Source organism: Tyto alba, unplaced genomic scaffold (genome assembly GCF_018691265.1).
Source record: "Tyto alba isolate M040663 unplaced genomic scaffold, T.alba_DEE_v4.0 Super-Scaffold_40, whole genome shotgun sequence".
Classification (NCBI taxonomy): Eukaryota; Metazoa; Chordata; class Aves; order Strigiformes; family Tytonidae; genus Tyto; species Tyto alba.
The window spans coordinates 50,841,696-50,867,166 of NW_024881316.1; the positions used below are offsets into that span (position 1 = coordinate 50,841,696).

At 71.5% G+C, this 25,471-nt stretch overlaps 1 protein-coding gene across 4 annotated transcripts in view; it reads left to right on the forward strand.

The window, feature by feature from the left end:
- The first annotated feature begins 985 nt into the window (after nucleotides 1–985).
- DNMT3A (DNA methyltransferase 3 alpha) overlaps nucleotides 986–25,471 on the forward strand; it is a 40,122-nt gene continuing 15,636 nt past the window's right edge. The window contains exons 1-4 of one of the 4 annotated variants that reach the window (XM_042803193.1): nucleotides 986–1,040; nucleotides 8,452–8,688; nucleotides 12,506–12,610; nucleotides 24,045–24,384. In XM_042803193.1, coding sequence (XP_042659127.1) covers nucleotides 8,620–8,688; nucleotides 12,506–12,610; nucleotides 24,045–24,384 — 514 coding nt within the window. In that variant the 5' untranslated portion in view covers nucleotides 986–1,040; nucleotides 8,452–8,619. Of the gene's footprint in view, nucleotides 1,041–5,091; nucleotides 5,372–8,451; nucleotides 8,689–12,505; nucleotides 12,611–24,044; nucleotides 24,385–25,471 lie in introns of those variants that run through there. The other 3 variants (XM_042803192.1, XM_042803194.1, XM_042803195.1) reach the window with 3 other exon arrangements.

A 25,471-nucleotide genomic window follows, 5' to 3' on the forward strand; every position in this document is an offset into this window, starting at 1 on the left:
GCATGGCACAGCTTGGCACTGCATGGCACAGCTCAGAACTGCACGGCACAGCTCAGAACTGCACAGCACGGCTCGGCACTGCACAACGCAGCTCGGCACTGCACGGCACGGCTCGGCACTGCACAGCTCGGCACTGCAGCACCCAGCTGGCACTGCACGGCACAGCAGTGTATGACTTGGCCACTGCACGACTCCATTCGGTGCTGCATGGCACAGCTCGGCACGGCACGGCTCAGCGCAGCAGTGCGCAGCTTGGCACGGGCAGACACCGCGCCCCGGGGCACGGCTCGTCACGGCTCAGACCTGCACCGCGTGGTGCCACGCCGCCGAGTTTGGCTCCGCAGGGCTCACCGCCGCGCTGCACGGCACGGCTCGGCTTGGCGCAGCCTGGCACTGCTTGAGCGCGCGTGGCTCGGGCGCTGCACGGCCTGGCATGGCGTGGCACGGCTTGGCACAGCGCTGCCCAGTGCTCCTCGGCTGGGCATGGCACAGCTTGGCTCAGCACCGCACGGCCAGGCGCGGCTTGGATTTCCCCAGTACGGTCCAGCCATGCTGGGCTCAGCCCAGCTCAGAGGTGGCTTTGGCCCAGCTCTGCACGGGACCAGCTGGGCCCGGCTCAGCTTGGCCCAGCACGCCGTGGCGCAGCTCGGTTTGGCTTGGCTTGGCTTGGCCCGTTCCGGCGTGGGTTGGCTCACCGCGGTCTGGCCTGGCTCAGCACTGCGCGGACAGCGCTGGCACGACCCAGCCTGGCTCGCCTCAGCCCTGCATCACCCCGCCTGGCTCGGCTCGGCTCGGCTCGGCCCCCGACACGACGCTCGCCCGCCTGGGCTCGGCGCGGCGCGGCGGGCGCTAGGACCGCGCGGCGGGCGGGCGGCGCGGCTCGGTGCTGCAGTGGAGGCGGCGGCGCTGCGGGAGGAGGCCTGGCCGGGCAGCGCAGCGGCGGCGGCGGCGGCGGCTCGGCACGGCTCGGCACGGCTCGGCACGGCTCGGCACGGCTCGGCACGGCTCGGCACGGCGCGCCGGGCCCGCACCGGCCCAAGGTAACAGTCTCGCCGCGGCGCGGACACGGGGGGTCCCCGCGGAGCAACGGGATGGGGGGGCTCACACACACACACACACACCCCCCCCCCCGCCCCTTTCCTTCGGCACCCCCCGCCTCGGCTCGGGGAGACTCGGGTGGCTTCGGCAGCGCTCGGCTCGGTTCGGTTCGGCTTCGGCAGCGCTCGGCTCGGGTTCGGGTGGGTTCGGCTCGGCCCGGCCCGCGGAGCGCGGCCCGCACTCCCCCCCCACACCCCCCCCCGCCTCGGTGTCCCCCGGTGTGTCCGTGTGTGTGTCCGTCCGTCCGTGTGTGTCCCCCCCCCCCCCCACGGGGGGCGTCGCGGCGGCGGGCGGGGGCTGCGGCGGGGCCGGGGGGGGGTTGCAGCGCCGAGCAGGAAAACATGGCAGCGGCCGGGCTGCCGGGCCCGCCTCGGCCCCCCCCCCGCCCCGGCCCCCCGCGGCCGCCCCCGCTCTCGGCTCGGCGGGCGGGGATGGGGGGGGGGGGGGGAGCGGCGGTCCCGGTCCGTCCGTCCGTCTGTCCGTCCGTCCGTCTGTCCCCGGCGCCGCCGTGTCCTTGAGCGCCGCGCCGGGCGGCTGAAGGGCAGCGCGGGGGGGGCCCGGCCCGCTCCCCGCTGCGGGGGGCTGCCCGGGGAGAGGGGGGGGGGGGGGGGGTGTCACCGTGTGTGTGTGTGTCCCAACCCACCCCCCCCCCCATCCCCGTCCCACCGGCAGCGGCGACCCCCGCCGCGACCCCCCCGCCGGGACCCGGTTCTTGCCCCCCCGCCCCCCGGGGCACAGTCACCCCGCGGGGGGGGGGGGGGGGGTCGGCTGTGCCGCCTGCCAAAAGTTTTTTTTTTTTTTTTTTTTTTTTTGAGCACCCCAATAAATACCCCCCCACACCCCCCCCCCCCCTCCCCCGGGGGGGAAGCAGCAGAGCCGGGGAGGGGGCGGCGGGGGGCACAGGCCCGGCGGGGTGCTCCCCGCTCCGCCACGGCCCCCAGCTCCTTCCCCTTCCCCGCTCCCCCTTTTTATTTTTCCACCCCCCCCCCCCCCCCCGCTTCGTTTTCGGGTGTTCGTGTGCGCGAACCTGCGGGCAAATGAAATTTTCCTCTCCGCTCAGTTCCTCTTTCTTTATTTCTTCCCTTTGTGTGACGTAGACGGTGTCACCACGGGATTGGCGTTGGGTGCCGCGCCGAGCGCGCGGTGCCAGGACCCACGGCGGCCGCCCGCATCCTGCCCGGCGCTGCCACCGGCCCCTCGCCCGCCCCGGGGACCGGGACCCCCCGGCCCAAACCCCGGGGAGCCGCGGGGAGCCGGAGGCGAGCGGATGTCGCCGGAGCCGGCGGCTGCTCCCGGCAGCTCCCGCGCCGGCCGCTGGCCTTTCCGTGCTGAGTCAGCTCGAAACTTCCTAGCGGGAGCCGCTTTTTGGTGACACGCCGCGCCCGCCGCCTCTCGAGGAAAGGCGGGATGCCGGTGCCGGCTGGCGAGGCCGCGGCGAGGCCGTTTGCCCGGCGGCCGACGAGCGACGGCTGCGCCTCCAACACCCTGGCAGCCGCTGCTTCGCTGCCGGTGCTGCCGTGCTGTGCCACACTGTCCTGTGCTGTGCCATGCCACACCGTGCCATGCCGTGCCATGCCACACCGTGCCGTGCCGTGCCGTGCCACGCCGTGCCATGCTGTGCCACACCGTGCCGTGCCGTGCCACACCATGCTGTGCCGTGCCGTGCCACACCGTGCCGTGCCACGCCGTGCCATGCCACACCGTGCCGTGCCGTGCCACGCCGTGCCGTGCCACACCGTGCCGTGCCGTGCCACACCATGCTGTGCCGTGCCACACCGTGCCATGCCACACCGTGCCGTGCCGTGCCGTGCCACACCGTGCTGTGCCGTGCCGTGCCGTGCCACACCGTGCCACACCGTGCCGTGCCACACCGTGCCGTGCCGTGCCACACCGTGCCGTGCCGTGCCACACCATGCCGTGCCGTGCCATGCCACACCGTGGCAGCCACTCGGGGACTGTCCGGCAGTGGTTTTCGTGCAGGGATTTTTAGGACTCCACACCTGCGCCGTCCCGGCGCCGGGGCTCTGCGCTGGCTTGCGGCACCCGGCGGGGAAAGCGGCGTGGGAACCGCCGGCCACGCGTGTGCGTGTGCCTGGGACACGCGTGTGCCGGGCGCACGCGTGCCGCGGCTCGGCGGTGTTTGGGCCTGCGGAGATGCCGTCTGCTCCCCGTGGCGCTCCGGGACCCGCTCGCCCTCGAGGCCGCGGGTCATTTTGTTGTTTTGTTTTGTTTTGTTTTGTTTTGTTTTTTAACGCCGTTCCAGCCTCCCGCGGTGCCGGCTAAACTCGCCTAAACCTGGCGGGAGGGTCGTCGTGCCGAGCCGCCGTCCCGCTTCCCCCGCCGCGGGGCCCGGCACGCGCGGGAACGTGCCGCCGCCGGTTGGGCCTGTTCCCGCGGTTAACCGCCCTTCCCAGTTCAAAGCCCGTACCTGAGCGCTGGTTTGCATCGCTGCGGCTCCCAGTCCCGCTCCCCTGCCAGCTGGAGGGTTTCCGTGCTGCCCGGGGCTCTGCCGGCGGCGGCACTTGCTCGCCGTAATCACATCATCTCTCAGCCCGTTTGGTTTTTTGGGTTTGTTTTATTTTTTTTTTTTTTTTTTTTTTTTTTTTCCCTTCCCGGTAAGCTGAGCACGTCGAGCTCCTCGGCGGCGAGGCGTTCCCACAGCTCGCCCGTGGCTCCGCGGTGAGCCGGCTTCGCTCCGTCCCGGCACCAGCTCCCGGCCTGGGGGTCTCCCGGGGGCGGTTCTGCCCGACCCCGGCTTCCCGGGGTCCGGCTCTCTTTTGGGGGCCGCGGCCCGTGTTTCGGTTCGCCGGCGGCGCTCCCCCGGGGCGCAGGGTGGATGGGGCCGGTTCGCTCCTGGCTCCGTTTTGGGGAGCCTGCTTGCGAGCGTGCCCCGGCACCTCATCCCCCCCCAAACCGCCCCCGCCGGGACCCGGCAGCGGTCCCCGGGCGGCTGTGGCGAGGGCAGGAGCGGCTGGCACGTGCGGCCGGGCACTTCCCTCCCCGCCACGTGCACCCCCCGAGCAGCGTGGCCAAATATTTTGCTCGTACGTTATAATTACGGGGGGGGGGGGGGGGGGGGGAGAGGGATGAGGTCAACGCTTTGCCCGCGACGGTGGTTTCGGCACGACCATCCTTTCGAGGTGATTGCAGGGGAGCTGCCGCCCTTCGGCTAAATTTTGGGCCCCCGGGGACACCCACCCTGTCCCTGGTTGGCCCTGCCAGCAGCACCCACGCCGCGGGGGGGGGTGTTGGGGGGGGGGGGGGAGCCCCCCCGCTGTGAGTCAGGGGTGGGGGGGCGCAGGGGGTGGGGGCTGACTCACGGCCGTGGCTCCCGTCCCCTCTGAGTCAATCCTGAACTTCTTCCCCGGCGCTGGGGAGGAGGAGGAGGAGGAGGAGGAGGAGGAGGAGGAGGAGCGCGGCTGCCCGGGGGTGGCGGTGACTCAAAGTGACAACAACAATAATAATACGCTGCGGCACTTGTCACGGGAGAGGCGCTTGGACGGGGTCCCTCGTGCCGAAGGCGGTGGGGGACGCACGAGTGGACCCCGTCCAAACCCGGGGGGGGGTGTCACCGCGCCGGGGGATGCTGCACGCAGGGTCACGTTGGGACAGGGAGGGGGGGACACACACACACACACACACACACACCCCCACGCACGCACACACACACTGCAGTGGAGGTGTCACCCGCCACCGGCGCGGGGGGCTGTCGGGGACCCCGCTCGCCATCACCTAAAATGGCCGTTTGGGTTTCTGCGGGGTGCCGGCTGCGGCACGGCAACGGCGGGCGCCGGCGAGGCCCCTAAATATATATAAATATATATATATATAAAAAAAAAAAAAAAACAAAAAAAAAAAAAAAAAAGGCGGTTTTCTTTTTTCCTTTTATTTTTTTTTTTTTTTTTTTTTTTTGTCAACGCCGCGTGTCTCATCCACCCATCGCAGGTAACCTACTTTGAAACGCCTCTGCCGTGCGGCGAGCGTGACTCGCCGGGGCCCCGCCGTGCGGGAGCGGCGCGGCGCGGGGTTGGGGCTGCCGGTTCCCCCGCGCCCCGTCAGCCGGGGGGTCAGCCGGAGCCCTTAAATAGGGGAGGCAGGAGGGAAGGCGGCGAGTCCCTCCCCGCGCCTCGGCGGCGAGCGCCCGACGGGGGTCTGTGTGTGCGTGTCCCCCCCCCCCCGCATCGGCCGGGGGATGCCCCGGTGCTGCCGGAGGAGGGTTTGGGTTTCGGCGGCCTAACGCGGGGACACGGGGCCGCAGCCCCCCCCGTGCCGGGTAAGAGCGCGGGGGAGCGGGGCCGGTGTCGGGGGGCCGCGGCGGTACCCGCACGGGACCCCCTCCCTGCGGGGCCACGCTCGCCCCACACGGCCCTTTTTGGGGGGGGGGGGGGGGGGGGGGGAGCGGGAGGCAACCGGGCTGCTCCCCGTCTTTGTTCGGCGGCCCCGGGGGGGGGGGTGGGGTGGGGGGGGGTTGGGGGGGTGCTGCCCGCCGGGTTTGTACGCAGCCCAACTATTTTTAGTGCGTTTTTGGAGACCATGTTTGCTTGGATGCGAATCAAAGCCCGCGAGCTGCTGGCCCTTCGGCAGCGCCAAGCGGGGCGGCTGGCGGCCCGGGGGGGGGGGGGGGGCAGGCGGGGGGGGCTCACCCCGGGGCTGCCGGAGGGACCCCGCTGGGGGGGGGGGTGCGGCGGGGGGTGGCCAAGGCATTTTTTGGGGCTGCGGGGACATGCCGGCAGCCCAGCGGGGAAGGGCAGGCAGGGACCCGCCGGGCAGCGGGGACCCCGGCACCCCCGCAGTGTCTTTGGGGTGCAGAGGGACACCCCCCACCCTCCCCGGGGGGGGGTCGGGGCACCCCCGCTGCGGGGGTGCCTGGGTGCAGCCGGGGTGTCCCCGGGTGCTTCCCGGTGGCACGTGTCCCCCCCGTGCCCGCGGCGTGGGTTTTGTCGAGGCACGGCACGGCGGGAGCGGGGCGAGGGGTTCCGGGGGGGGGCACGGCCAGGGCTGGGGGGGTCCAGCAGCACCCCGGGGAGGCGGCCGAGGTGCCGTGCCGTGCCGTGCCGTGCCGTGCCGTAATGCTGGCGGCACCGCAGCTGCCCGACGGGCATGGGGGTGCTCGGGGTGCTCACCGAGGGGCACGGGGGTGCCGGGGGCGGGGGGGGCTCCATGGGGCGCAGGCATGGCAGAGGGATGGAGGGGCTGGTGCCGGGGGGGGGGGGTGGGGGCCAGAGCCGGGGCACCCATGGGCGCTCCCCAAACTGGCGAAGGGGGGACGGGGAAGCCCTTCCGTGGTCCCCCCCGGCTGGCGCGGGGCTGTGCGTGGAGGGGGGGGCTGGGGGGGGGGGGAAGAAGGGGGAACCGCCGCCCCCACCCCATGTCCTGCACGCCCATCCCATGTCCCGCACCCCCCCCCCCATGTCCTGCACCCCCACCCCGCACCCCCCAGCCTGCATCCTGCACCTGCATCCACCCTGCACCGCCCCCCGCACCCCCCAGCCCACCCCCCCGCACACCGCCCAGACCTGTTGGTGTGAGGGGGACCCCCCCCCCCAATTCCTCCCCCCCCCGCACAGCACCCAGCGCCACCGCGGGTGCCCCGGTGCCCCCCCCCCCCTTCTCTCTCCGCACACCGCGGGGCCGGAGGGAGGGGGGGGGGGGGGCGATGCTGCACCCCCCCCCCACCCCCCCCACCCCCCGTGGGGCCGTGGCGGGTTTGGGGGCGCGGCGGCCGGCGGCACCCCCCGCCCCGGCGGGAGCGGGCTGCGGCTGGAAAGCTCTAGAAGCAAATTGCAGCGCCGGTGCCAAAGGCAACAGCAGCCCCGGCCATGGCTACTGCAGCGTTTGCCATAGCAACAGGTGCCGGGGCTGGCGGCTCCCGCACCCGCACCCCGCACCCTGCACCCCCCATCCTGCACCCCCACACTGCACCCCCACCCCGCACCCCGCACCCTCAGCCTGCACCCCCACCCAGCACCCTCACCCAGCACCCCGCGCCCCCTCACTGCACCCAGCACCCCACACCCTGCATCCCCACCCTGCATCCTGCACCCAGCACCCTCACACAGCACCCTGCACCCCACATCCTGCACCCCGCACTCTGCACCCTGAACCCCACATCCCTCACTCCACACCATGCACCCCACGTACTGCACCCCTCACCATGCACCTTGCACCTCCCACCCGCACCCCACGTCCCGCGCCTGCACCCCGCACTGCCCGCCCGCACCCCACACCCCGCACCCCGCAGCGCCCACCTGCGCCCTGCACTCCGTGCTGTGCACCCCACGCCATGCACCCCACACCCTGCACCCCGCAGCCCCCACCTGCACCCCGCACCCTGTGCCATCCACCCCAGAGCCTGCACCGTGCACCCCATGCTGTGCACCCCACGCTGTGCACCGTGCACCCCACACTGCACATCGTGCACCCTGCACCCCACACCCTGCACCCTGCACTGCTGCACCCAGCACCCTGCGCCATGCACTGTCCCATGCACCCAGCACCCTGTCCCATGCACCCAACACCCTGCACCCTGCGCCATACTCCCTGCACCCTGTGCCATTCCCCCAGCACCCTGTCCCATGCACCCAACACCCCGTGCCATGCACCCAGCACCATGCACCCAGCACCCTGTCCCATGCACCCAGCGCCCTGTCCCATGCACCCTGTACCCTGCGCCGTGCACCCAGCACCCTGCGCCATGCACCCAGCACCCTGTCCCATGCACCCTGCACCCCGTGCCAAGCACCCAGCACCCTGCACCCCGTGCCATACTCCCCGCACCCTGTGCCATTCCCCCAGCACCCTGTGCCATGCACCCAACACCCCGTGCCATGCACTCTGTGCCATGCACCCAGCACCCTGTCCCATGCACCCAGCACCCTGTCCCATGCACCCTGCACCCCGTGCCAAGCACCCAGCACCCTGCACCCCGTGCCATACTCCCCGCACCCTGTGCCATTCCCCCAGCACCCTGTGCCATGCACCCAACACCCCGTGCCATGCACTCTGTGCCATGCACCCAGCACCCTGTCCCATGCACCCAGCACCCTGTCCCATGCACCCTGCACCCCGTGCCAAGCACCCAGCACCCTGCACCCCGTGCCATACTCCCCGCACCCTGGGCCGTTCCCCCAGCACCCTGTCCCACGCACCCCGCACCCCACGCCGTGCACCCCACAGCCAGCGCGGGCCGGGGCTCTGCCGCCGCCGCGGGCGATGCCGGGGACAAGGGCCCGGCCCAGCCCGGCTGAGTCAAGGTTGTGGCGCGTTAATCATTGCCGGGGGGCCGGGGCGGCGGGTGGGGGGCGGCGGGGCCGGCGCTCCCCCCCTCACCCCAACGCTCTCCGCTTCCCGCAGGGGCAGGAGGATCCAGGCAGGCGGTGGGACGCAGGGGCTGGCCGCTGCGGCGGGCGACGGCTCCGGGACCCCCCTCGTCGGCGCGGAGAGCCGGAGCGCGGCGGCGGCGGGGGCCGCTTTGGTGCTTGAAGAGGCGACGGTCCCAGGCGCCCGCCCTCGCTCCCCACCATGCCGTCCAGCGGGACCCTCGACGCCAGCAGCCCCGCTCCGAACCGCGAGGCACTCGACACGCACAAGGTAGGGTCCCGCCGCGGCTCCCGGCGCATGGGGGGCTGCCGAGGGGGGGCGGGGGGTGGTGGTGGGGGGTGTCCCCCCATCACTGCGCTTGGCACCGGTGCGCTCCAGGGGTCCGGCTCGCTCCCGGCTGACAGACACGGGGGAAAAGGGGGGAGCGTGGGGTCCCCGCTGCGCACCGGCCCCTCTCCCCCCACCCTCGCCGCGGGGGGAGCCCTGAGCCGCGCGTGGCCGGGATTAGCGGGGATTGAGCTATTCCTGGCGGCGGGGCAGCGCGGGGAGGGGACGGCGAAGCGGAGACCTGCTGTCACCTCCCAGCCCGGCTGCGGGGAGGGGGGGCTGCCCCCCAGCAAAGGGGCTGCGCTGGCTCCGGGGCTGGCTGGGTGCCGGTGGGGTGGGTGCTGGGTGCTGGGTGCTGGGTGCGTGTCCTGAGCTGTGGAGCGGTGGGAAGGGGACGCGGGACGCGCGTCGAGAGGTGGCCCCGCTGCCAGGCTGGAGCCCAACTCATGCCGGTCCCGCTCCCCCGTTGTGGGGGTTGTGGGGGTGCGGGGGTCCCTGCCCTCCCCTCGTGCAGCGCCCGTGCTGGCGGGCGGCCCCCCCATCCCTGGTTTGTGTCCTCCAGCCGGAGAGCAGCTCTGTGGGGAGGGGGGGTACCCCCCAAGCCCGCGGCAGGGCTGAGCCGGGGCCGGGTGACGGGCTCTGACCGCGTCCTGGGTGCTCCGCGGCGTCCCCCGCCACACGAGGACACGCGGCTACTCCCGGTGCCGGCGAAGGCATCGCTCTTCCCGGGGAGAGGAGCAGCGTCCCGGCGGGGCCTGGCCTGGTCGGGGCGTGGGGACCGGGGCCAGCTGGACGCCGTCCCGCTGCGGTGCAGCGCGGGGCCAGGGTCATCCCAGTTCCTCCGGGCCGGCTCGGCTGTGCCGGTGCTCCCCGTCCTCCGGCCATCGCCTCCTGTCTGTCCCTTGGGAAGCACCCGGCACGTTTTTGGCACGCCTAGGTGGGACGAGCGAAGCGGGGGTCGGTCCCGTGCTTCCCCGCGGGGTGCGTGCGGGTCGCCGCGTGTTTTCGGTGGAAGCACGCGGCAGAGCTCGCCCTCGAAAGCAGGACCCGCCGGTGCCGGAGCCCGGGGTGCCCGGCGGCACACGTGGGCTCGGCGGCAGCGAGCGCGCCCGGCCGAGCGCTGTCCTGGCCTGACCCTGCCGGGACGCGGCGTCGCCTCCCCCGCGGAGGTCACCTCTGCTGAAGGTGCCGGGAGGACGAGGCCGTCCCCCGCGGCACCGCGGGTCACGCCGGTGCCGGCTGCTCTCGGCGCGGACCCGGCGAGGCTGAGCTCCGGCTCCCACGCGGTGATGGGTGGGGTGGGGTGGGGTGGTCTCCGCACCCGCCTTCTCCCACCCCACGGGGCCGGTTTCCCCGCGCTGCCCAGGGCTCCGGCTCCGGTGCAGCCGGGAGCTGGGACCCGGCACAGCCAGCACTGCGTCATGCCGCAGCTCTCCTCCGCCGCGGTGGTTTCCCTCCGGGTTGTTGCTTGGCAGCGGTGCCGGAGCGCGGCGCATCGGGGACGCGCCGGGCGGCCCCACGCCCGCCTGGGCCCCGGGGGAGAAGGGCAGCGAGGGGCCGCGGCTCCGGCACCCCCCACGGCGGGCTGGGGGGGCGCAGACACCCCCCCCCCCCCCCCCCCGCAGCCCTTTCCACCAGCCCTGCTCACGCCCGCGCTGCACCCCTATTTCTCCGGCGCCCGCCTTGGTTTTGGGGTGCCGGCAGTGCCGCTGAGGGGGGTCCCTGCAGCCCCGGTGCTGCCGCGCACCCCCTGGCTTGGTGCGGGGGGGGGCTGTGCTGAGCGGGGAGCTCATCACCTCGTCCCCATGAGTGTGGGGGGCAGCTCCCCATCTCCACCACGGGGACCCCCCCTGCCCCACCCCGCTGCTGCGTCCCTCGAGCCGCCTGCGCCGGGCCCGGGCACTGGGAGGAACCACATCGGTGCGTACCGCTGCCGCTTGCGTGGTGAGACGGGGCGGGGGGAGCACAGAGACACCCCCCCTCCACGGGGACTGCGGCACCCCCCGGGTGGGGGGGCGTTACCTGGGGACCCTGCAGAGCACCCCCAGAACCACCGCCCCCCCCCCCCCCCCAGCCACATCCTCTCCCAGCCCGTGTGCCAGCGCCGCGCACTCGACACCCCGCCGTACCTTTCCTTTACACCCGGCGTAAACGCCGCCGCGGCCCGGCTAGAGCCGGGGTGTGCCATGGGGCAGCTGGCCGGGGCCAGGCGCCGGCGGCCGCGGCAGCACCGGTGCAAAAGGACGGGTGTTGGGGGGCTCGCTGCTGCCAGGAGCGGGGCTGGACGGGGGAGACCCCCCCAGGCTCCGTGGTGCTGCCGGGTGCGGGGGCAGGAGCTGCTCGTTGCCCCCGCGGCGCGGGGACAGGCTGCAGGGTGCCGGGGTCACCCCGGCTCTGGCGCCCGTGAGGTGCGGTGGGCCTGTGGGGCAGTGACCCCCAGGAATCCCCCCACCACCCACCACCCACCACCACGCCCCCCCCGGGGATGGAGGTGGAACTGTGATCCCGGCGTCGTCCTTGGACCCGTCGCACAACGTTCCGCCCGGGACCGTGTGGGGAAAGGGGGGGGGGGGGGGCCGAGCCCACCGGTGCCGCCTCACCCTGCTCGGCGGGTGCCGGGACCGGGTACGGTCGTTGTGGGGTCGGTTGGGGATGAGCCGGCACGTGGCTCCCGCGCGCACGGGGGGGAAACGGGCAGTAAAGCCGGGGGGGGACACACACACACACGCACAACACGCAGGCTGGTGCCCCGTGGCCGTGGGGCACGGCGTGTCCTGACCCCACGGGACCTCGGGGGGTGTGTGGGGGGGGGGAAGCAGGGCAGCGGCGGGCAGGAATGCGGCCGGGGCTGGCGGCTGCGGGGCCGTGCGAGTGCAGCTGGATGTCGGTGCTGTCTGGCTGCCAGCCCCATCCCCTCCCCGGCCTCTCCCTCGCCAGCCCCCCGCCGGCCTCTCCTCCTTCCCCGGCTCCCCCCTCCGCGGCCTCTTCCTGCCTTGGCTGCAGCCGCCGGGATCTTCTGGGGCTCAGGTGAAACCGGCCCCGCCGCGGGACAGGCCGGGGGCCCCCGCACACGCGTGTCCCCCCCCGAACCCACGCCGCGGCACCGGGGCACAGGCCCCCCGGCACGCTGCCGTCCTCGGGGCGGGGGGGTGGGGAGGGGGGCTGCGGTGGTGGCCCCGGCGCGGGGGGAGCAGGTTCATTTCCCGGCGAGGTGTTCCCGCCAGCACCCAGGGAGGGGCTGGGGGGGGGGACATGGGATGGGGAGAGGGGTGCGAGGTCCCCCGAAACACCCACGCTGGCGGGGTGCGCGGTGAAGCAGGCTCCGAGGGCAGCCGGGCTCCTGCTGCTGGCCCGTGTCCTCGGGCTCCTTGCAGGCCCAGCTGTGCCATGCCGTGCCGTGCCGTGCCGAGCCGTGCCGTGCCGTGCCGAGCCGTGCAGCCCTTCCCACGTGCCGCGGTGCAGGAGCCCCCAGCCCCACACGCAGGAGCGGGGACGTACCCCCCCCGAGCCGACCGCGGCGCAGGAGGGCTCACCCGGTGCCGGCGCCCGAGCCGTGGCAGGAGGAGCCACCGTCACCTTTCTAATGGCACCCCGGGGGCCACCGGTTTGGTGACGCCGGCACCACGGCCACACGCGGCCCTCCGCGGCGCACCCACGGTGCCGGCGATGCCAGCGCCGAGCGGGAGCCGTGCCCAGGACCCCCGGGCTGCCCGGCCGCAGGGCCGGCGGCGTAACCGTCCTCTCTGTCTCCGGCTCGCAGGGGGAAGAGGAGCCCGAGGAGAACCAGAGCAAGGAGGAGAAGCAGGAGCCGGGGACGCCCATGAGGAAAGCCGGGCGGCCCGGGCGGAAGCGCAAGCATGCCCAGGTGAGCCAGCGGGCACCAGGCGCGGGGGGGCTGGGTGGGGGGGCAGCGGGGCGTACCCCCCCCCCCCCGGGGCCGTCCTGCTCCGCCGCGCTGGCGGGAGACTACGGCTCCCGGCGTGCCGCGGGCCGGCCCACCCCCCCGGCGTGCCACAGCAGCCTCCGGCCGGGAGGAGAGCCCGAGGGCGGCGGAGCAGCAGGAGGGGAGCGTGCATGTGTGTGTCCCCCCCACCCAGCTCCACACGGCCCCCCGGCAAGCCCCCTCCTCTGCCCGGCAGCAGCGGCGTTCCGCTCGGCACGGCTTCGGCCGAGGCCCCGCCGTGCGTCTGCTCTGTCTGGAGGGCTGGGACCCCCGTGTGTCCCCCCCCCCCCCCCGCCATCACCACCACGAAGCCGCTCGCCCTCCTCCGGCAGTTGGGGCGGGGGCACGGAGCCCCCGGCCCCACGGGGCTCGCACGTGGGGCTGAGCCCCGGCGGTGCCGCGCTGACCATGCCCACGCCAGCGTGCAGGGCTCGGCTGGCTCCCCCCCTGCTAGCCCGCCTGGCCGGCATCACCAAATCACCCGAAAGGGCTCGTCCCGGGGAGCACCTCGCGGGGCCGCGGCGGTGCTGGGACGTGGCACCCACGGCCGGGGCTGGGGGGGGGGACTCACGGGGGGGTTGCTGCTGGTACCGCCATGAATTCGGTGCTCAGAGGAGGAGCAGAATTTGGTGCCGAAGGCCTGGAGGGAAGACGGGCATCGTGTGTGTGTCCCCCCCCGGGCCTGGGCACGGGCAGGGCTCGCGCAGCGTCCCCGTCCCCGCGGGAGGGCACAGAGGGGCAGAGCTCGCTGGTGAGGAGACAAGCGGGGCCGGGGGTGCCTTCGCTGCGGGGAGGTTACAAAAAGCTTTCGGCGAAGGTTTCCGGCGGCAGAAAGGGTTAATCCTGCGCTTGGACGTGTCCAGATCCGCGCTGCGTGGCGGTGGGGCTGGGGAAGCCGGGACGGTGTGGCCGGGGGGCGGGCGGGGGGTGCGATGTGGGCCGGGGGACCGGGAGCCGGCGGGGGAGCGGGTGGGCTCCCACCGCCCTGGCTGTAAATCCGGCGGAGCGGGAGGTACGTGCCGGGGCCGGGGGGGGGGAACCGTTTCGGTGGAAGAACAATGCTGGCACGGGAACAAATGGGGAAAGTCGTCACGAAGTGAGCGAGCCTGGGAACCAGGAGGTCTCTGGCCGTCGGAGCGGGCGGCACTGGGAGCAACACCCCCCCCCTCCCAGCCCTGCTCCCTGCCACCCCGGCACGGTCCAGCACGGCAGGCTGGCGGCGGTGCCACGATGCCAGGCACCTCCCCGGTGCCCGTCCCGTGCGCACTGGCTGCGTGCTCCCGCACGGTGCCGGCGGCTCCCGCGGCCAAGCCGGCAGAGCTGGCAAACCCCGCGGCCCCGCGGGCACTGCCAGGAGGCCGGGGAAAGCCCCGGGCCGGGTGTGAGCTGCTAAAAATATCCTCCCCGCGGTGCTGGCGCCGGCAGGAGCGGCCGCTGGCCGGGGGCACCGCGCCGGGGTGTGACGTGGGGAGCCTGGGCGAGCGGGCTGGCTCCTCGGGGACCCCGCCGACCGGCACCCGGAGGGCGGGTGGGCTGCAGGAGGGTGCTGAGCACCCACCTCGGCCCGCGCCCGGGTCAAGGACGGGAGCGCTGGGCGGGGGGGTGCGGGGCACCGAGGATTCGTGCCGCTGCCGCCTTCCCGTCCTCGGGCGTCCGGGGGCGGGAGCTCAGCCCCGGGACCCCCGTCAGGGCTGCGTCCCCCCCTGGAAGGAGCCAGCGGCTGCTGGGCAGAACTGTGCCATCCTGAGCTGTGCCGGGCTGTGCCAGGCCGTACCGTGCTGTTCTGTGGTGCGGCGGGTCGTGCTGAACCATGCGGTGCCAGGCTGTGCCGAACCGTGCCGTGGCGCGCAGTGCCATGAAGTGCCAAGCTGTGCCGAACCGTGCCGTGCTGCGCCGTGCTGAGCCATGCCTTGGCTCCAAACCCAGTGCCCCCCAGCCCCAGATGGGGCTCGGCAGCGGGACACCCCCCTCTGCGGATGGTGCGGCGGGGGGCAGTGGCACTCCCGGCACCTTCCCCCTCCCTGGCAGAGGGGCCGTGGCCCAGGGTGCCGCCGGTGCGCCGGGCTGGGGGTCGGCGCGAGGCTCCCCGAGGTGCATCGCGGCTGCCCCCCATCCCTCTGCAGGGACCGGTCAGCCGCGCGTCCCCGCCACGGCCAGCCCTTGCCCCGTAGCCAAAACCCCACCGGTGTCCCCCCCGGCAGCGAGCGAGGTGGCGGGGGCCGTCCATCCCGGCGCGCTCCCGGCGGAGCAGCGTCCTTGGCGGGGGCCCAGCGGAGGGGAGGGGAGCGGCAGAAAGGCCGCGCTTGTTCCCAGGGCCCGGCGGGCGCGGAGGAAGAGGGTGGGTGGGCAGGAAGGCAGACCCGCCGGGGGACGGGGACGGGCGCCGGGGCGGCCAGGGAGGGGCACGGCCGCAGGGTGGGTCCCGGCTTCCCCTTCCCTCGTGCCTCCCCCCCGGCCCGGCGGCCGTGTCCGAGCGGCAGCACCGGGACGTGCCGGCGGCACAGCGGTGAGCCGGGGTCCGGTTCCGACCCGGGTTGATGTGGGTGGAGGTGCGAGGGCGCGGGGAGGCCGGTTTCGGGCGGGCGCCGTGCCACGGCGTGCCGGGTGGGCTGCACGTCCCCGTCCCGGCCGTCGTGCGAGGGGACGCGGTGCCTGTCCCATCCCGGGGGTAACCTCCCATGCCCCCCACCGCGACGGTGCCCGGCGCGGCCCCGCGTGGGGAGGGGGTGCATGTTCCCGCCAGGCTGGCACCCCCACCCCAGCCCCGGCAGCGACGGTTAACGCCGGTGCCGCTGCCGTGGCCTCGCAGCCCCGAGGGGAGCGCGTGCCCCCGCGCCGAGACCCCCCCGCAGCCGCCTGACCCGGCACACATCGCCGGCTCCCCCGGTTCCCCCCGGGAAGCGCCCGCAGCCCCCGCGATTGTTTTCGGTGCGGAGTCCAGGATGCGGCGAAAACAACCGGCACCGCGGCCTGGCACAGCACCTCCGCCTTCCCGGGGGCGACGGCGTCTGCTCGGTCGAGCCGTGCCCTCCCCGGCAGCCAGGATGCCATCCGGCACGGGGAGAAGCCACCGCGCACCCCTGCGACCGGTGGCGACGGCTCGCCTGTCCCCGGTGGCCCCCACCCCGGTGCGTGGACACCCCCGGCACGGGTGACGCCGCCGCGGTGAGCCCGGGTGGGTGCCGGGTGCTGCGCGGCGCAGGCGGGACGGCGTTTGGGGGAGCGCTTCCCTGTGTGGCCGTGGCTCCCCGCCGGTGCTGCTGGGCGCCCCGTGAGGGTCCCCTTTGGCCCCGACCCCCCCCCCCCCCCCACCTTTTCCCCCACCCCAGCCCTTTCCCGGGGCCGGGGCCAGGGCCAGCGAGCGGAGGAAGTGACTCTGCCAGCGAGCCGGGGCGGCCGGGCCGAGCAGGAAGCGCTCGCCACTGCCGCCGTGCCGGGGAGGAGGCGCCTGCGCGGGGGCAGGCGGCAGCGGGACTTGGGGGGGGGGTCTGGGGGGGGGGGATCTGTGCTCCAGCCTGAGGGGACACACCATGGTAAGCAGCACGTGCCCCCCCACCCCCTCCACCGGGCACGCTCCCGGGGTGCTTCGGCACGAATCCGGAGAGCAAAGCCACCTCCGCCACCTGCCACCCCCCCCCCCCCCCCCAGCCTCGCCACCCTCCTGCCCTGCGCCGCGGGGTCCCCTCCTCGGGGTCCCCTTCCCGGCACCCCCCGCGGCAGGGGAGGGGGGGGCCACCCCGGCAGCAGAGGCCCAGCCTGGCCGGCAGCTCGGCGTTTGCTCCCTGGCACCCAGCCACCCCGCTACGGTGCACCCTGGGGCCCGCAGTTTGCCGGGGGACGGGCAGGAGGGTCCCCGTGCCACCGCGCCGCAGCCCCTCCGGCACCGCCACGGGGAACCAGGGTGGAGGGGAGGGGTGGGGGGGGGCTGCGTTTCCCAGCATCAATGCCGCAGAGATGGGGGGGGGGGCCCTGCTCCAGCCCAAGCAGGGTGATTTACCCCCCCCACCCCGTGCGAGCCGGCGTGCCGTGGCTGGGCAGGGCTGGGGGCAAACCTGGAGCCTGACCCCCCCCAGGGATCCTGCAGAGTCCCCGGCACTCCCACTGTGGGACGGGGAGGGGGGACACAATGGGGCTGGGGCTGGTTGCTCCTCGGCAGCACCCATGGGTGCCCGTCCTTAGGGCGTTTGGCTGGGGGGGCGGGGGGAGGCCGGGATGGGCCCCCCCGCACCCGTGGGCAGCGTAGGGGGTCTCCAGGGAGGACGGTGCCGGTGCCAAACCCCAGGGGTGGGTCACCCCCACCATGGGGTGAGTGCACCCCGCCAAGAGCACAGCCAGGAGGGGACCGGGTGGTCCCCAGCACCGCGGCCGACCGGGGCCCCCCCCCGGGGCGAGCGGCGGCAGAGCCCACCCCGCCGCGGCTGCGCCGCGCGCCCGGCTGTCGCGGTGACGCAGCAGCACTTTCACTCTCCTTTTGCCACGGAAACCGCCGAGCCGGGCTGCTCCTCTCGCTCTGACTCCGCTGCCGCCGGCCCGTGCCGAGCCGGGAGGATGGCGAGGGGGACACACACACACACCGGGGCCCGGCGAGCGCTGGCACAGACGGTCCCTTCCCCCGTGCCTCACCCGCGGGTGTCGGCGTCGCCCGTCCGGCACACGCGCGCACTCCCGTCCGCGGGCCCTGGCTCCCGCCGTGTCGCGCGTGTCATGCTCGCGCGTGCGCCAGCACACGGGGTTGTCGTCGCGGGACCCCGGCTCCCCCTGTGGCGCGCACGCACGCGTGGCGGCACCCAGGAGCGCCCGTCACGGGCCGTTCCCCTGACACGCGTGGCAGCCACTCGCCCTGTCCCTTCCCGGCGCGCGCCGCAGTGGCTGGCTCTGTCACGCACACGCGTGCACAGCTGTCGCAGGCCCCTGGCTCTGCACACGCGTGTTCCCGCTGCCGACGGGGACCGGCGGGACTGAGGGGGTCCCACCGCTGTCCCCACACCGCGGCGTGGCAGGAGGGGCAGCCCCAGTTTCCCCTCTGCGCTGGGGATGTCCTCGCTGACTGCGGCACCTGGGTGACGTCGCCCTGAGGGTACCGAGGCACCGTGTCCCCGTCCTGAGGGCGTCGTGGCCCCGTGTCGTGTTCCTGCGGGTGTTGTGGCGTTGTGCCCTGGCCCTCAGGGTTTCAGGGCCTCTTGTCCTGGTTCTGAAGGCGTCGTGGCCGTGTGTCCTGGTCCTCGTGGTGCCACCTTGTCTCGCCCTGGGGGGGACACAGCGTTGTGCCCTGGTCCTCGGGGTTTCCTGGTCGTTTGTCCAGGTCCTGAGGGTGCCATGGCAGTGTACCCAGGTCCCCGCGGTGTCGTGTCCTTGTGTCCATGTACCCAGGTCCCCGCGGTGTCGTGTCCTTGTGTCCGTGTACCCAGGTCCCCGCGGTGTCGTGTCCTTGTGTCCATGTACCCAGGTCCCCGCGGTGTCACGTCCTTGTGTCCATGTACCCAGGTCCCCGCGGTGTCGTGTCCTTGTGTCCGTGTACCCAGGTCCCCGCGGTGTCGTGTCCCTGTGTCCATGTACCCAGGTCCCCGCGGTGTCACGTCCTTGTGTCCACGTACCCAGGTCCCCGCGGTGTCGTGTCCTTGTGTCCACGTACCCAGGTCCCCGCGGTGTCACGTCCTTGTGTCCACGTACCCAGGTCCCCACGGTGTCGTGTCCTTGTGTCCACGTACCCAGGTCCCCGCGGTGTCGTGTCCCTGTGTCCACGTACCCACGTCCCCGCGGTGTCGTGTCCCTGTGTCCATGTACCCAGGTCCCCGCGGTGTCACGTCCTTGTGTCCATGTACCCAGGTCCCCACGGTGTCGTGTCCTTGTGTCCATGTCCTGAGGGTGCCATGGCTCCACGTCCTGATCCTCATGGTGTCACCTCCGTTTGTCTTGGCTCTGAGGGTGACGTTATGTCCTGGTGTCATGGCAGTGTGTCCGGGCCCTCGTGGTGCCATGCCCTTGTGTCTTGGTCCTGGGGGTGCTGTGGTGGGGTGCCCTTGGGGTGTCGTGGACGTGAGTCCTGGTTCTGCACGTGTTGTGGAGATGCGTCTTGGTCCTGAGGGCGTCCCGACCACTTGCCCTGGACCTGAAGCTGCGATGCAGCGTGCCCTGGTCCTCAGCACGCCGTGGGCTTGTTCTGCTCCTGTGAGGGTCGTGGCTTCATGTCCCGCTCCTCATGATGTCACCTTCATTTTGCCTCGGTCCTCGGGATGTCGTCGCAGTTTGTCCTGGTCCTGAAGTCACCTCAGCGTCGTCTCCAGGTCCTCTTGGTGTCACATCCTCGTGTCTTGGTCCTGAGGATGCTCTGGACGTGTCTGCTGTTTCCTAAGGGTGTCGCGGCTTTGTGTCCGGGTCCAGGGGATGTCGTGGCAGCGTGTCCTCGTGCTCAGGGTGTCAGGACAACGTGTTCTGGTCCTGAAGTTGCTATGACAGTGGACGCCAGTCTTCGTGGTGTCACCTATGTCTGTCATGTCCATGTGTCCGGGTCCTGAGGATGCCATGTCATTGTGTCATGGTCTTGAGGGTGTTACTGTAAGGTGACCTGCTCCTGAGGGTGCTGTGGAAGTGTCTCCTTGCCCTGAGACTGCCGTGGTAGAGCGTCGTGCTCCTGAAGTTGCCGTGGCATTTTTTTTCCTGGTCCTGAGGGTGCCACGGTGGCGTATCCTGGTGACAGTCCTGAGGGTGCCACGGTGGCGTATCCTGGTGACGCAGCAGTGTGTCCTCGTCATGAGGGTGTCATGTCCCTGGGTCCTGGCCCTGAAGGTGCCACGGCAGTATTTCCTGGTCCTCAGTGTGTCGCACCTGTGTGTCCTGGTCCTGATGGTCCCATGGTCATTTCTCCCGACCATGGAAGTGTCGTGACATTGCATCCTCCTCCTGAAGGTGCCGCAGCAGTACGTACTGCTCCTCAGGGTGCTGTTGCCAGGTGCTGTTAACCTGAGGTTGTGCTGGCATTGTGTCCTGCTCTTGAGGATCTTGTGGCCCCGTGTCCTCGTCCTGAGGGTATCGTGGCGTGGTGTCTTGATTATGAGGGTGCTCTGGCAAAGTGTCCTGGTCCTGAGGGTGTCATGGCTTTGTTCTCCTTATCCAAACGATGTTGTGGCTGTTTGTCCTTGTCTTGAGGACATCACGACAGCGTGTCCAGGTCCTGAGTGTTTCAAGGCATTGTGTTCTGTTCCTGAGAGTGACGTGATATTGTCTCCTGGTCCTGAGAGTGTCATGGTTGTGTGTCTCGGTCCTGAGGGTGCTGTGGCTGTGTGTCCTGGTCCTGAGGATCTCATGGCCCCGTCTCCTGTTTTTGCAGGTGCCTCGGCAGTCTGTCCTCGTCCTAAAGGCACCACGGCTGTGCGTCCTCGCCATGAGGGTGCCGTGCCCTTGTGTCCTTATCCTGAGGGTGCCATGGCATTGTGTCCTCATCCTGAGGGTGCTGTGCCTCTGTGTCCTCATCCTGAGGGTGCCGTGGCGGTGTGTCCTCATCCCGAGGGTGCCATGGCACTGTGTCCTCATCCTGAGGGTGCCGTGGCTCTGTGTCCTCATCCTGAGGGTGCCATGGCACTGTGTCCTCATCCTGAGGGTGCCGTGGCTCTGTGTCCTCATCCTGAGGGTGCCGTGGCGGTGTGTCCTCATCCTGAGGGTGCCGTGGCTCTGTGTCCTCATCCTGAGGGTGCCGTGGCTGTGTGTCTTCATCCTGAGGGTGCCGTGGCGGTGTGTCCTCATTCTGAGGGTGCCGTGGCTCTGTGTCCTCATCCTGAGGGTGCCGTGGCTCTGTGCCCTCATCCTGAGGGTGCCGTGGTTCTGTGTCCTCATCCTGAGGGTGCCGTGGCGGTGTGTCCTCATCCTGAGGGTGCCGTGGCTCTGTGTCCTCATCCTGAGGGTGCCGTGGCAGTGTGTCATCATCCTGAGGGTGCCGTGGCGGTGTGTCCTCATCCTGAGGGTGCTGTGGCTCTGTGTCCTCATCCTGACGGTGCCATGGCTCTGTGCCCTCATCCTGAGGGTGCCGTGGCTCTGTGCCCTCATCCTGAGGGTGCCGTGGCGGTGTGTCCTCATCCTGAGGGTGCCGTGGCTCTGTGTCCTCATCCTGAGGGTGCCGTGGCGGTGTGTCCTCATCCTGAGGGTGCCGTGGCTCTGTGTCCTCATCCTGAGGGTGCCGTGGCGGTGTGCCCTCATCCTGAGGGTGCCGTGGCTCTGTGTCCTCATCCTGAGGGTGCCGTGGCGGTGTGTCCTCGTCCTGAGGGTGCCGTGGCTCTGTGTCCTCATCCTGAGGGTGCCGTGGCTCTGTGTCCTCATCCTGAGGGTGCCGTGGCTCTGTGCCCTCATCCTGAGGGTGCCGTGGCTCTGTGCCCTCATCCTGAGGGTGCCGTGGCTCTGTGCCCTCATCCTGAGGGTGCCGTGGCGGTGCGTCCTCATCCTGAGGGTGCCGTGGCTCTGTGTCCTCATCCTGAGGGTGCCGTGGCGGTGTGTCGTCATCCTGAGGGTGCCGTGGCGGTGCGTCCTCATCCTGAGGGTGCCGTGGCTCTGTGTCCTCATCCTGAGGGTGCCGTGGCTCTGTGTCCTCATCCTGAGGGTGCCGTGGCGGTGCGTCCTCATCCTGAGGGTGCCGTGGCTCTGTGTCCTCATCCTGAGGGTGCCGTAGCGGTGTGTCGTCATCCTGAGGGTGCCGTGGCTCTGTGTCCTCATCCTGAGGGTGCCGTGGCGGTGTGTCTTCATCCTGAGGGTGCCGTGGCTCTGTGCCCTCATCCTGAGGGTGCCGTGGCTCTGTGTCCTCATCCTGAGGGTGCCGTGGCTCTGTGCCCTCATCCTGAAGGTGCCGTGGCTCTGTGCCCTCATCCTGAGGGTGCCGTGGCTCTGTGTCCTCATCCTGCGGGTGCCGTGGCGGTGTGTCCTAATCCCGAGGGTGCTGTGGCTCTGTGTCCTCATGCTGAGGGTGCCGTGGCGGTGTGTCCTCATCCTGAGGGTGCCGTGGCGGTGTGTCCTCATCCTGAGGGTGCCGTGGCGGTGTGTCCTCATCCTGAGGGTGCCGTGGCGGTGTGTCCTCATCCTGAGGGTGCCGTGGCTCTGTGTCCTCATCCTGAGGGTGCCGTGGTTCTGTGTCCTCATCCTGAGGGTGCCGTGGCGGTGTGTCCTCATCCTGAGGGTGCCGTGGCGGAGTGTCCTCATCCCGAGGGTGCTGTGGCTCTGTGTCCTCATCCTGAGGGTGCCGTGGCGGTGCGTCCTCATCCTGAGGGTGCCGTGGCGGTGTGTCTTCATCCTGAGGGTGCCGTGGTTCTGTGTTCTCATCCTGAGGGTGCCGTGGCTCTGTGCCCTCTTCCTGAGGGTGCCGTGGCGGAGTGCCCTCATCCTGAGGGTGCCGTGGTTCTGTGTTCTCATCCTGAGGGTGCCGTGGCGGTGTGTCCTCATCCTGAGGGTGCCGTGGCTCTGTGCCCTCATCCTGAGGGTGCCGTGGCTCTGTGCCCTCATCCTGAGGGTGCCGTGGTTCTGTGTTCTCATCCTGAGGGTGCCGTGGCGGTGTGTCCTCATCACGAGGGTGCCGTGGCTCTGTGTCCTCACCCCGAGGGTGCCGTGGCTCTGTGTCCTCACCCCGAGGGTGCCGTGGCTCTGTGCCCTCACCCCGAGGGTGCCGTGGCTCTGTGCCCTCATGCTGAAGGTGCCGTGGCTCTGTGCCCTCATCCTGAGGGTGCCGTGGCTCTGTGTCCTCATCCTGAGGGTGCCGTGGCTCTGTGTCCTCATCCTGAGGGTGCCGTGGCGGTGTGTCCTCATCCTGAGGGTGCCGTGGCGGTGTGTCCTCATCCCGAGGGTGCCATGGCACTGTGTCCTCATCCTGAGGGTGCCGTGGCTCTGTGTCCTCATCCTGAGGGTGCCATGGCACTGTGTCCTCATCCTGAGGGTGCCGTGGCGGTGTGTCCTCATCCTGAGGGTGCCGTGGCTCTGTGTCCTCATCCTGAGTGTGCCGTGGCTCTGTGTCCTCATCCTGAGGGTGCCGTGGCTCTGTGTCCTCACCCCGAGGGTGCCGTGGCGGTGTGTCCTCATCCTGAGGGTGCCGTGGCTCTGTGTCCTCATCCTGAGGGTGCCTTGGCTCTGTGCCCTCACCCCGAGGGTGCCGTGGCTCTGTGTCCTCATCCTGAGGGTGCCGTGGCGGTGTGTCCTAGTACGGACAATGTCATGTCCACGAGTCCTGAGGGTGCTGTGGCACTGCACTCTGGTTCTGAATGTGTCATGGCCGTGTGTCCTTGTCTTGAGGGTGTCGCTGCAGCGTGTCCTGGTCCTGAGGATGTTGTGGCAGTGTCTCCTGGTCCTGAGAGTGCCGTGGCCACCCGTCCTAGTGCTGAAGGTGCCGTGACCACGTGTCCTGGTCCTGAGGGAGTCACAGCAGTGTGTCATGGTCTTGAGAGTGTCATGGTAGCATGTCCTGGGCCTTGATGGTGCCGTGGCCTTCTGTCCTGGTCCTGAGGTATCCGCGGCAGAGTGTTGCGGTTCCAGGGGTGCCATGGCTGTGTGTCCTGGTCCTGAGGGTGTCACGGCCGTGTGTCCGGGTCGTAAAGGTGGCGTGCCACCATGTCTTGGTCCTGAGGTGGTCATGGCAATGTGTCCCGCTCCTGAGGATGTGCTGGCAGCATGTCCTGTTCCTGAGGGTGCCATGGCAGCGTCTCCTGGTCCGTTTGTCCCGTGGCAGCGTGTCCTGGTCCTGCCAGTGCCCTAGCAGCACGTCCTCATCCTGAGGGTGTCACAGCGGCGTGTCCTGTCCCGGATGATGCCACTTCTGTATGTCCTGGTTCTGCGGGTGCCGTGACGTCGTGCGGTGGTCCTCGTGGTGTCGCGACAGCATGTCCATGTCCTGAGGGTTCCATGGCCACGTGTCCTGGTCCTGAGGGTTCCACGGCCACGTGTCCTGGTCCTGAGGGTGCCATGGCCACTTGTCCTGGTCCTGAGGGTGCCATGGCCACGTGTCCTGGTCCTGAGGGTGCCATTGCAGCCCCATCCCACCCCAGGGCACCCTCCCAGCCCCGCAGGCAGTGGCGGCCCGGCACGCCTGAGGTGCCAGAGGTGAAATTCCGTCTTTTCAGCGTAACGCGCTTTCGTCCCCCGGTTGTCACCGCGCCGTGGAGCCGTGTCTCCGGGGGTGTGGGCCGTGGTGCTGGAGATGCCCTTTGTGCTGTGCCATCTGCCGTGGGGAATTAGGGTCGGGACGGGGCGGGGTGTCTGAACGGAGCCAGGCACCCCAAAGTGCTCTGGGGTCTCCCACCGTGGGGCGCGGGCGGAGGCGCGAGCGGGGCCGTGCCCCCCACCCCTCCTCGCCAGCGCCCATCGCAGCTCCTTTCCCTCTCCTTCTCGGCAGGTGGAAAGCAGTGACACCCCCAAAGACATCGCGGCCGTCCCCAAGTGCCCCCCGCCCTGCCCGGAGGCCAGCCCCGCCGAGCCGCTGCCCAACGGGGACGTGGAGGGGGACGGTGCCCAGTGGAAGGGCGCGGAGGAGGGCGGCGCGAGCCCCAAGGGCGGGCGGCCCGAGGAGGACGAGACGGAGAGCCTGCCGGACGGCGAGACGGGCCGGGCGCTGGAGAACGGCCGCTGCACCCCCAAGGAGGGCCTGGACGCCCCGGCCGATGAGGGTGAGCTGGCCCCTTCCGACCCCCAGAAGAAACGCGGGAGGAGGAAACTCCTGGAAGCCGCAGAGAAAAGTAAGACCTTAGCGTTGAGGGCTCCCCGCTACGGGGCTGCGGCCCTGCCCGCCGGCCCCCACCGCCCTGCCCGGCATGCCGGCCCCGGGAGGGCTCGGGGCTGCCGGAGGAGGAGGAGGAGGAGGAGGAGGAGGAAGGGCTGAGCCCCTCCGTGCCACGCGGGATTTGGGGTGGGGGCGGCGCACTGGAGCACGCGTGCCGGTGCCGGTGCCGGTGCCGGTGCCGCTTTGGATGGCATCCCCGCGTGCCCCGGCGGGCAGAGCGTGGCCGTGGTGCTGGTGGTGCTGGTGCTGTGCTGGGCGTGGGGGGGGGTGGGATGGACCAGTTGGCTGGAGGGCAGCTCGGTCTCGGGGTGGGGGGGGGGGTCTGGGGTGGGGGGACACCAGCAGGGGCCGGCGGCGGGTCCTGGTGCGACGGAGGGAAATTCTGGGCTGGGCTGCGTTAGGAGCGTTGCCCACTGGTGAGGCCACCCCGGGAGTGCTGGGGCCTGGACATACTGGAGAGGGTCCGGTGAGGGGCCACCAGCCACCGAAGGACTGGAGCATCTCTGCTGTGGGGAGAGGCGGGGGGAGCTGGGGCTGGAGCAGAGGAGGCTCCGGGGGGTTGAATCCACGTCTGTAAATACCTGCCGGGAGGGAGCCAAGGGGACGGAGCCAGGCTCTTCCAGTGGTGCCCAGTGCCAGGACCAGAGGCCACGGGCACCCGCTGGACCCCGGGAGGGTCCACAGGGTGGGAGTGAGGGGGCCCAGGCTGCCCATCCCGGCGGTGGGGTGCCCGTCCCGGCGGTGGGGTCCCCGTCCCGGCGGTGGGGTCCCCGTCCCTGCAGAACTCTGGTCACGGCCCCGCTGCCACCATCCTGCTTGGCCGGGAGGTGCTGGGCGGTGGGATGGGGCAGCTCGGAGTGATGGCGATGGGGTGGGCTCTGGCTCTCAGGGGCTTCTTGACCAGCACAGAGACCGACCACCAGCCCCGGGGATGGAGACGAGCAGGGAAGGGCCGGGCTGGAGCTGGGGGAGGCTGGGCTGGAGGAGATGGGTGAGGCAGCGCTGGGCCCGGCGAGGAGCGATGCGGGTGCTGCTGCAGACAC